Source organism: Pelophylax lessonae (genome assembly GCF_965119305.1).
Source record: "Pelophylax lessonae genome assembly, chromosome: 9".
NCBI classification, from domain to species: domain Eukaryota; kingdom Metazoa; phylum Chordata; class Amphibia; order Anura; family Ranidae; genus Pelophylax; species Pelophylax lessonae.
The window spans coordinates 64106359-64118126 of NC_138776.1; the positions used below are offsets into that span (position 1 = coordinate 64106359).

The 11768-nt window shown below is 42.4% G+C and overlaps 1 protein-coding gene across 1 annotated transcript in view; it reads right to left on the reverse strand.

The window, feature by feature from the left end:
* LOC309564701 ((E2-independent) E3 ubiquitin-conjugating enzyme FATS) overlaps positions 1 to 11768 on the reverse strand; it is a 243939-nt gene that overhangs the window by 61403 nt on the left and 170768 nt on the right. Inside the window, exons 5-6 of the mRNA XM_082269373.1 lie at positions 11560 to 11675; positions 6312 to 6489 (exon numbers count right to left, since the gene is read on the reverse strand). Coding sequence (XP_082125499.1) covers positions 6312 to 6489; positions 11560 to 11675 — 294 coding nt within the window. The remainder of the gene's footprint in view (positions 1 to 6311; positions 6490 to 11559; positions 11676 to 11768) is intronic.

Consider the following 11768-nt stretch of genomic DNA (forward strand, 5'->3'; position numbering starts at 1 on the left):
CACAGCTGTCAGATCCCTCTGTTCTCTATGGGGGAATAAGGTGGGAACGGACCGTCTGTCTGTTCTCATCTGATCCCATCCGATCCGCTAGACGGATGGAAAATAGGGTTTCCATCCGTCCAGATTTGACGGATCAGATTGGATCGGATGTCAGAGGACATGTCTCTGCTGACATCCGATGCCCCATAGAGATGCATGGGGTGTCCGTTCAGATCCGCAAAAAAAAACTGACAGGCGTATCTGAACGGTCCGACCGCCTGTGTGAAACGGGCCTTAAGCGTGTGGCCAATATTGGAACTCAGCTTCAATTTTCTTGGCTAAAAAAAAAAAAACGTTCACTTTCACTTACGTGTTCCCTCTTTAGCCTGTGACTGGGTAGTGAAAAGAGAAGAAGCAGTCTGATGAACTGATCTCTCTATCACTCTGCTCTTTCCTCTTATCAGCATGCACCTGCAGGTCTTTGTGCTGCTTTTTCCACCCACCGTGTGAGTTCTGCTATACAGGGCTGGCAAGAAGCTGATACCAAAGGAAATTATTTAAAATAAAAATAAAAATTTCATGATTGATTACATAACTGACAGAAATATGGATTATATAGCATGAAAAAAATATGGAGGCTGCCTTTTCTGGCCCTTTCTAAAAGTTCTAGTTCACTAACTGTTATGATAACTTACTACATTCACTAGTTCCTGAATCACTGACCTGGTAAGAATATACAAATTAGCTAAGTCAAAGGTCTTTATCTGCAACTAAATGGGTGCTCTGGATCAGTGATTTAACCTCTTCCTAAATTGCCGGGAGGGCGTCGATGTATATCCTCCAGTGCATGAGCTGTGTGCACGCCCCCTGCGGGGACGCGGGGCTCGATCTGTGATAAGCGAGTCCACAAGATCCAGGCCCATTACCGCGTGATCAGCTGTCATTGGCTGATGTAAACAGAACTGGTAACTGGCTTTTATTTTCCTCACGCTGACAGCGTGAGGAGAGAAAAAAAAGCCGATCACCGGCTTCTGTCAGAGGGACATCGATCCCAAAGAGAGAAAGCCACTGCCGCCTCATCTGTGTCCACCAGTGCCACCTACCAGTGCCCACCAGTGCCACATACCAGTGCAAGTCAGTGCCACCTACCAGTGCCCACCAGTGCCACTTACCAGGGCAGGTCAGTACCACCTACCAGTGCAAGTCAGTGCCACCTACCAGTGCAAGTAAGTGCCACCAATCCATGCCCACCAGTGCCACCTATCAATGCATATCAGTGCCTATCAGTGCTGCCAGTCAGTGCCTCATTATCAGTGTCACCTACCAGTGCCTATCAGTGCCCATCAGTGTCACCCTTCAGTGCTTATTAGTGCCACCTATCAGTGCCCTTCAGTGCTGTTCATCAGTGCCCATCGGTGCCACCCATCAGTGCCACCTATTAATGCCCACTAGTGCCGCCTCATTAGTGCCTATCAGTGCCACCTTATAAGTGCATATCAGTGCCGCCTTATCAGTTCCTATCAGTGCAGCCTATCAGTGTGCATCAGTGCAGCCTTTAAGTACCCATCAGTGAAGCCTAATCAGCGCACATCAATGAAGGAGAAACATTACCTGTTTGCAAAATTGTATAACAAACTATGGAAACTTTTTTTTTTTTCTTCAAAATTTTCGGTCTCCTTTTGCTTGTTAAGCAAAAAATAAAAACCCCAGTAGTGATTAAATACCACCATAAGAAAGCACTGTTTGTGTATAAAAATGTAATTTGGGTACAGTGTTGCATGACTGCCCAATTGTCATTCAAAGTGCGATATCACTGAAAGCTGAAAATTGGCCCTGGGCAGGAAGGGGGTTTAAGTGCCCGGTAGGCAAGTGGTTAAAGTGGCTGTAAACTTCATACATGAAATGTGAACAGAGCATATCTTTCTATATCACCTGAGGCTAGTCACTTCATTGGTATATGTAAGGGATTACAATCAGTTTAGGGTACTGGAGCAAGAGGTTCAGAGTGGGAGCCAGGCAAATAGCATTTTCAGCATAGCTTTGTAGTAGAGACTTTCATATTTCATGACAGATTTAATAGCATGATTTGTAAGTGGCCCTCTAACATTTTGAGTAGTTGCTCACCATACTGCCCTAAAAAGGTGACACGTGATGTGGGAAAGGAGGCAACAGAAACTTTACAATGTGGAAATTCTGTCACTGTCACATTGTAAACCAGGGGTGAGGAACCTTTTTTCTGCTAAGGGCCATTTGGGTATTTATAAAATCATTCGGGGGCCGTATAAAATTATCAACTAAAAAATGTGCCTGTTATATTCGGTCAAACATTTAATTAACTCACCCCTAATGTGATGGCTGCAACTGCTTCTCTTTGGTGAGGTAAGTGATGTTAGCTGGTATTGATAATGATGCTACTCGCAACTGGTTTTCCATGTTTGCGTCAGTCAGTCTGGAGTGCACTCAAATCTTTGTAGTGGTAAGTTATGAAAAGAACTGTTGGCGGGTACTGCTGGTGGGTACAGCTGGCTGGTACTACAGCTGGTTGGTACTGCTGGTGGGTACAGCTGGCTCAGGCTGGTACGGCTGGCTTGTACTGTGCTGTGGGTACTGCTGGCTCAGGCTGGTACTGCTGTGGGTACTGCTGACACAAGCTGGTACTGTGCTGTAGGTACTGCTGGCTCTGGCTGATACTGCTGTGAGTACTGCTGGCTCTGGCTGGTACTGTTGTGAGTACTGCTGACTCTAGCTGGTACCGCTGGTTCTGGCTGGTACTGCTGTGTGTACTGCTGGTGGCAAATGCTGGCTAGCAGCGGCGCCATGCTGGAGGAAGAGGCGATGTTTCCTGTATTGGTCACAGGCAGAGTGCATTTGATATCACTCCGCTGTGACTCACTCAGACTGTCAGAACAGAGCCGGAACTATACAAGAAGCATCAGCTCCATTCTGACAGATCAGCTGAGAGACTCAGCTGCACGGGGGGCCGGACCAGATGACTTCGAGGGCCGTATACGGCCCCCGGGCCTTAGGTTCCCCACCCCTGTTGTAAACTATGCTGAGGCACAATGTGTTTTACTGATTACATATGGACATTCCAAACAAATACAATTGCTCTTCTTCATAAAATTTTGCTTATTACTGGGACACTGAGACGTATGTTCATAATTGTTCTAGGGTTTTGAGACCAATGCCAGATGTATTACATTACCCAAGGTTTTTGTGAAAAGCACTTGCTAAAATTGCAGTCTAGTCTAAAAAGAAAACTTAATTCCCAGACAATTATTTCTGAAAAAGAGATATAAAATAAGAGGAGAGTCATTAGCCTGCAGCAATATGAAACGACTTTACACATATACCTCACACCTACACGGTGTGTTCTGCCTCTCTGAGCACATTAGCAGTTTCTCCTAATGCTTTTATCCTTTGCTTGAAATTCCTGAGACAATGCCTAGAGAGGGAACGGGTAGTATGTTGACTCAGCACAGAGGGATCACATCTGCATTTTTGCTGTATTGTCAGCACAATATCCAGGAGAAAATGTTTATTATATACTTGCTAAATGAGGCCTTGAAGGTTTTTTTTTTTTCCTGCATTCTTATTTCAAAGTAAAAGCAGAATTAATTTATCAATCTTATCCACCATAAACTGGTGGTATCACTTGTGTCAGCCTGTGGTCCGGAAGATGTGATCTGTTGTACATCAAAGGCTATGGTTTTAATGGTTAAAAAAAAAGGTTTTACATTTTTGTTGGATTCCTTTACTTTCTTGCACAACAGGTGTTTAATGCTTCCTTGAAAAAATAAAGTGGGATAGAGAAGCTGTTTGGTGCATAGGCTTTTTTGTGATATTTTATTATGATAGGCAGTTTTCTTTGTTTTGCATTTATAATGGCATGAATACTTCCTAAATTTTTGAAATGAGAGCTTTGGCATAGGACTGTTCTATGCTTATAGAAGTCATTTTGTAATAGCTATTATTTGATTTTTCATTTTCTAGTTTGGTGGTATTACTTTGTGTATGTAGACAGTTTACCTACTGTTGTAATTCAGTTGGATTAAAGTGGAGTTCCGGCCTCAAATACCTTTTTTTAACTAAAAATACCCCTATAATACTAATCCCTCGCCCTTTACAGAACCGCTATTCTCATACTTGCAAGGTGTACAGTATTGGATTTTAGTGTAAATCTTACTTTTAAAAATGCTGTCTGGGCGCGGCCATCTTGGATGTGGGCATCTGAAGCCGCAGTATAATCTGTTGTGTCCTTCTTCCTGATTCCAGGGAGTGTTCTGGGAGTTCTTGATGATTCCAGCCTCCTGGGAGTGATGACAAACAGCTCCCAGGATGCAATGCAAAGGCGGAAGTGAATTCGGCCACAGAGGGGGGAGAAGGAGGAAGTACAATCAAAAATGCCCTGAAAATAAGGTAAGGGACCCCCGAAAAAAATTGAAAATGCCCAATTGTTGATCAGCATAGTGAGCACTTCAGGAATCACTAAAGTTGCAAAATAGGCCAGAACTCCACTTTAAGGTCTAGTTTACATTTGTGGCAGCCTTTGAAGGCCAGACTGGATTGTTTTTCAGAGTACAGTTCACGGGTGGCTGGGAAACGATATTTTACCTACCCTAACATTTACTTTGACCTGTAAAATCTGGCATCACTGCGCTGCATCCATGTGAACTTCAAGGCTGTTGCTGCACAAGCCATATTCCCTTGACTGGGTTGCATTTGGTGGCAATGCTGAATGCTTCAGGGGGTACAATTTTTGCCATGGCTGTGAAGCAAAGCATTATGACCATGACACACAGTATGTACAACCCCATCTGCAGAGATGTATAGTAACGAAGTAGAACTACTTCACTACTGTACTTAAGTACCGAAAGGCGGTATCTGTACTTTCCTAGAGTATAATTTTTTTCTCCTACTTCCACTTTTACTTCACTCCATTTTTTCGGTGATTTCAATACTTCTACTCCGATATTTTTTTTTTTTTGTGCTGCATAGTTACTCGATACTATTATAAAAATTACCACTGCCAGAACAGTAGATGGCAGGTTTCATGAAGCTCAAAAAAATGTGTATAATGTCATGTGTACTTTTGACTTCTTTCTTTAATAACTTTAACTTTAATAACTTTAACTTTAATAAACTTTTGATTTCTTTCTTTAATAACTATATAACACAGTACTTGTACTTTCAGTACTTGAGTAGCAAATTTTTTAAAAAAACTACTGGTACTTTCACTTTCAGTACTTGAGTAGCAAAATTAAAAAAAAAAAACTACTTGCAATGTTTAAGTACAAAAAATGTAGAATACTTTAGTACTTCTACTCAAGTCACTTTTTGATCGAGCACTTCTACTTCTACTCAATTCACTTTTTGATCGAGCATTTGTACTTTTACTCAAGTATGGGTTTCGAGTACTTTATACAACTCTGCCCATCTGTCTCTCTTTGCAGCCTTTGGGAGGATCAGGGAGTAGAAAAACCACAGCTCAACTGCCTATTATTACTTCTCTCCCCACCACAAATGTGAACGAGTTCTTAGTTCGTAAACAGTTTTTAAGCCCCGTACACATGGGTTGAGTATCGGCCGGTACAGTAGAAACCAGTCAATATTTGGCCCATGAGTACAGCTCCTTGTCCGTAAGAAGTCGATCTCATGACCAGCTTCTGTCAAACGAGCATACTGAAAAACCAGCAGCTGATCGGCACCCGATCGATGCTTGCAAGTGTTGACCGGTATGTTCTGGCGTGAGCGGGGGGGGGGGGGTGTTCTGTCAGACACAATGCAATAGCACAGCAAGGAGATCACTGTACTAACATTGCATAGTTGGTACAGCAACCTCCTCTGGTTTTTTTTTTTCAGCCTGCTGAGTTGAATGAAAAAAAAAAAAATTAACATGTGAACCAGGCATTAGTCTTAAAGTTTAACTAAGGACATATCTTTCTTTTTAATATCTGGATAGAGTGGTGAGATGAATTAAACTACTGACAGATGCTGTTTGTGTCCTTGTTAAAGAGATTTGCTTTATGTAAGTGCCCTGATCACCAGTGCCATGGGGAATAAAAGTGAGGGTAAATCCAAAATTTTGAGACATCAGAACAGCAATAGAGGGTACATTTTTAATGGGGACTTTTTTTTTTCAAGTGACCCACTGTCTTGCTTTTCCTTCACATTGGAAAGCAATGCTCCCACTTCCGGTTGCCTGTTGAGTCTGTAAAAGAGTGCTTAAATTCATAAAAGCCATTGTATCTATGGAGTCAATAATCCAGCTTATACTACTAGTTGGATAAGCCTGTAAAAATGTATAAACTAGTAATATCTGATGCACTAACCACTCAGAGGATGGGGGACAGTGTACATTTTCTTTCTCAGGTGAATTGGTTTTGCTTGAAGTCTTGACCCTGGTGCTTCTTGCTTCTGTGTTTTTCTCTGTTGTGCCATGATCTCCAGTTTGTGGACACGTTTTTGGGAATTACAAATGAAGTCTGGTCTGTGGTGTTCTAGAGCTTCCTGTTAAAAAAAAAAATATATATGCAAATATCCTTCTGATAATCAAGACCTGCTTGATTTTTCCTTTTGATGTATACATTACCTTTTTAAAATGTGCAGATCTACAAAGGAACAGGCAGGGTTTTTCTGAAACGTTCACTCCAGGCAAATATAACAATTTAAAAGAATCATACATATGAGGATATAGCAAACCTGGCCAAGACCTTTCATCTTGTAATTAGCATATCACACCACACCACACCACACCACTTAAATCTGTTAGATGAGTACAAAAATATCTGTTGAACAAGTCAGAAGTTCTGAGCTATCCTGTGTCCAGCGCCCTATTCTTGTGTTATATCAAGGAGTCCAATTAGCCCTTCTAGTTGTATCTTGGAAAACCACATTTTTTGTCTACGAGGTTGATTTAATAAATGCAAATATACTATTCACTGCAAGTGCAGTTCCTCTAGATCTTAGTAAATGAGGGGAAGCTCTGCTAATTTCTATCATCAAATCATGTGCAAGCAAAAATACTTTTTAAATTTTCCTTGCATGTGATCGGGTATACTTAGTATGCATACCCACATAGGTAGGTGGTACCCCCATAGGTAGGTGCAAGTGAGAATGTATCAATGCTTATCAGAAGAGCTGTAGGTAAATCTATATTGTTCTCTGCCTACCAGAGAGTGGGATCTGTTAGTGAGGTCTGCTCATTGAGCTCAGGATGCAACTCATTGTGTCTGGAGAGTTTTTCACACTGGTCCAATAGGGAGGCATGTTGGACAGTGGTAGGAAACCTGACGAATGGGTGCATAGGCTTTTGATACAGTCCTGATGATTGGCAAAGGGAAAGTGCCTTGGTGCATGTTGGGATGCTGCATAAAAACCAGGAACACATGTGCTTGAGGTCTTTCATCTGTATATTGGAGTGCCGGAGGGAGGGGGGCAACTGCCTCCTCCTCTGTAGAGGTGCCATGCGGCCTCAGGGGGTTGTCCTGAGGGCCTGGAGAGTAGCAGTGAGGAACTGAACCAGGAGGTCCAGAGAAGGTGACTGAGAGGGGAGACACTGGAGGATCTGTCTCTTCTGTACAGTGAGTACAGAAACCTGTGTCAAGGGGTATGACCTGAGGGGAGACACCCCTGCTCCTAGGAAAGTCAGTGGATGGGTGTCAGTTGAAAGGGGATGCCAGTGAGAGTATTCTGAAGATTAATCATTATCCACCAAGTCGTCTTGTCAGGAAATAAAGAGCAAGAGACTCAACCCTTTCTACCCTTGTGGCAGTGTGAATTAAGCAGCCTAGCTGCTTCCAATGACCTAGAAGGCCTGAAGATAGAAGTCCTCAACTAATGTGGATAGTTCAACTGGAGTATCCCACTATTCCATTCTCCTATCCCAGTTCCAAATAAACAAAAAGAAAACCAACACCCCTAGACTGTTTATTTGTGTGACGAGCCATCAGGAGCAAGGAGGGATTCACAGACCACATTTCAAGGTAACCGTGTGCAGGTAATCAGGGGAGTTCATCAAGTCATTATTCAACAGGCCCTGCGGGGACAGAGCTACATTTGCAAAGTAAAGCTTTACCTCATTTACTAAATTCTGAAACAACAGTACTTGCAGTGCACAGTATATTTACCTTTAGTAAATAAACCCCTATATATTACAGAGAATAGGATAAAGGATGGGTTTGAGGCAACAGTCTGCAGTTTAGGCAAAAAATAAGAAGCAACACACTTGATAAGTCATCCATTTTGCTCATTCTGCTTTCACCTCCTGTCAGCGCGTTCCCTGTTAGCATATGTGCCTACAGCAGCATTTTATTAGCTCCTAATACTGCCCCATCACTGCGCTGCTGCACAAGGGATGGCTGAGGCAGATACAAAGATAGATTCAGGTACATATTCTAGTTGTATGTAAAATATATTTCATTTTTAATGGAATACAAAGCCAATTGAATTGCTGTTTCAACATCTACCTAGAGATCTGCCTTCAGGAATGTTAGTTTATTTAAAACAATAACTTTTTTGATAAAGTTATAAAGGGTTTTTGCTGTCTGTGTGGGGTGGTTTACTCATGAAGGGAAATCTCCTCAATTAGGACAAATGGCAAAAACTCGCCTGTTTTAACCATTCCCTACCTGTTTAAAAGGAAAATGGTTGTGGCTTTAGATCAGGCATGTCCAACCTGCGGCCCGAGGGCCACATGCGGCCCAGAACCACAGGCAATGTGGCCCCCTGACAATTTTTTTTTTGCTGTGGAGGAAGGAAGTCGAGTCAGGGGCATGGCCATAGCGACTTCCAACTAACTGGGCATGCACTGGTGAGGCTACATTGGATGGACACTGATCAGGCTGCATTGGATGGGCATGCACTGGTGAGGCTGCATTGGATGGGCATGCACTAGTGAGGCTGCATTGTATGGGCACTGATCAGACTGCATTGAATGGGCACACACTGGTGAAGCTGCATTGGATGGGCATGCACTAGTGAGGCTGCATTGGATAGACACACACTGGTGAGGCTGCATTGGGTGGGCACTGGTGAGGCTGCACTGGATGGGGATGCACTGGTGAAGCTGCATTGGATGGGCACTGTTTAGGCTGCATTGGATGGGCACGCACTAGGCTGCAAGTGCCATGCGATCTCCTAGCTGCCGCGTGAGACTTAGGATGTCTGCAGTCAGTGACAGAGCCACTGCTTCCTGTATGATATGAATTGCACTCCGCCTGTGACAGGAGCCATACAGGAAGCAGCGGCTCTGCTCTCTACTGCAGCCACTGCTTCCTCCAGCAGTACCCGCATGACCAGCATTACCCACCAGCAGTAACCGCCAGCAGTAAACGCACCAGCAGTCTGCAAAATAAGTAGAAAGGAATGTTCATTAGCGTGTGTAAATTGTTGCAATATGTTTCTTAATAACTAGTTGTGTTTTGTCATAATATGTCATGTCCTTGTTCATACATGTATGAGTAAGAACATGACATTTTCTGGCTTATGTGCTAGGGGTGCAAATAGCCCCCAGCACATAACTGTAAATATCCCAGCATGTGCAGTGTTTCTGACTCCTACCACCATGACCACTTCAAATCACTGAAGTGGTCATGGTGGTTAGAGTGTTCCTGTAATATCTCTCAGAAGAAGTAATCCTCTGTATACTGATTCCAGTATTCCTGATACGGCGCAGGAAGGGCGCTGCGTTTTATTACTTATATACCTTAACTATAGTATATATTTTATATGCGGCCCGAGAAAATTTCTCTACACTCAATGTGGCCCAGAGAAGCCAAAAGGTTGGACACCCATGCTTTAGATGCACTTTAAATTACACTCTTTAAAGGACAGACCCATTGTTTTTCTGTGGGTAGTGTGGTGGGAATCATTGGTTTATAGTTTGTTTGTTTGTTTTTTGTTTTTTCATAATTCAAGAAATCTAAGTGTCCATTCACATTGATCCGACTTGTCAGGCGACTTGTCAGCCTGACAAGTCGTGCACCGTCGCTCCCACTGTGTAGTACAGGAGCCGTTCTAATAGGAGCAACACAAGTCGCTCTGACTTAGAAAAGGGGTCCTGTACTACTTCGGGGCGACCTAGAGGCGACTTGCATGGACTTCCATTATGTGAAGTCTGTGCAAGTCGCGCCGAAGTCGTGCTGCACGCGACTTCACAGGTCGCCCCCTAATTCGGAGCGACCTAATGTGAACGGAGCCTAAAAGTATTCACTTATGAACAGTTTCCTAATTATCGTACCTAATAATTGTAATTACTATTTCGGGGTCACTAAACGGTCCCTGGGTTACAAACAAGATAGGGACTGTAGGTTTATTCTTAAGTCAAATTTGTTTGTAAGTCGGAACAGATATATTTTTTAAGTTTAGTTCAAACCAAAAGAATAATTTTTAAGTTGTTTGGATAGCATAGGGAAGGGTTAACACCCCTGTACCATTTGTTTTGCTGTCTGTGCCCCCGTTCATAAGATTTCACCTCACTTTCTGTCCCTATGACTACTGGATTTTGAGGTGTTGTAGAAACAAGGATTGGTGATAAAACTTCAGTGGAGACACCTTTTTCCCATGATGACTCTTACTGGAGACAATTTCCCTTCCTAGGGGAAGATTTCCTCTCACTTCCTGTTGTCTCCTTCTGTTTGTAAGTCGGATGTTTGTAACCCGGGGACCGCCTGTATACTGTTCAAATATATTTGGTCTTCGTCCTGACCCCAGCAGGTTCAGTTGGATTGTTTAGTTTTCCTTCCCTTCTAAAGAAAAACTTCTACCTGCTGTGGCAGGGAAGTGTGTTTTTTTTATTTTTCTGAACCATTACTAAATGTGTTAATGAAAGTGAAGACCTGAGCTGTAAAGTGAATCTGTGCTTTGACAATGCCGGTAGACAGGTTCACCTAATTGTCTCCTGCTGCCTGTACTTCTGTTTGTCCCCCAACTACTTTGTAAAGAAGAAACATAAGATTACCTCTCCTTCTTCATATGGTGCAGAGTTGGGCACCAAAGCAGCCAATTGGCAGGCCCAACACAGTCACATGTAGGCAGAGATAGAGCCCTGTATTATAAGCTCTGACCCAAACAACTTGGAGCTTACACAGGAAACTTAGAAAGTACAACTCAAAAAAAACAAAACTGCAAAATAATTTTATACATGAACTTTTTACACATTGCTTCATTGCCCTATTGTGCAGCATCAAATACTATCCCAAAAGCTTTATTTTTACCTCTATTTTTTATAAATGTGATTCTGTTTTTCATTTTATGTAAACAGGCTAATTGCTAAAGGCTAAAGGCAACCTCTTCATATTTACTGTGGTTTTCGTGGTCCATTGTTCATAGATCAGGTCCCATTTGTGACTTGCGTATTCTTTCAGAAGTAAGCTAAGTCTTGGTAAAAATATGCAGACAAAGAATACAATATGATAAACTTAGCTGCAGGGCTTAATAATCCAGTACCTTGTTTTGGGTCATGAGTGTAAGCATTACTGCATTTTTGATGAAATTACTGTTTACTGTTCAACGAAGTGCAGCATTCTTGGAAGGTTGAGTATCTTCATAAATAAAAAAAAATGGCATTTATATATTTACCTGCAGACTCATTATTTCTTGAGACACTTCCTTGCTTTTGTTGTTTTCACTTATTTCTGATAGCGGCATGTTCTCTTTGTCAGAACTTCCACTGCACGACTTATGCCACCTGTGTCCTGCCAAAAGAAAAAGCACATATTAAAATACCATAGGAAAGTTTAATTGCTGTGTATCGCATGTCTAAATTGCTATCTAGAATCATAGTTTTC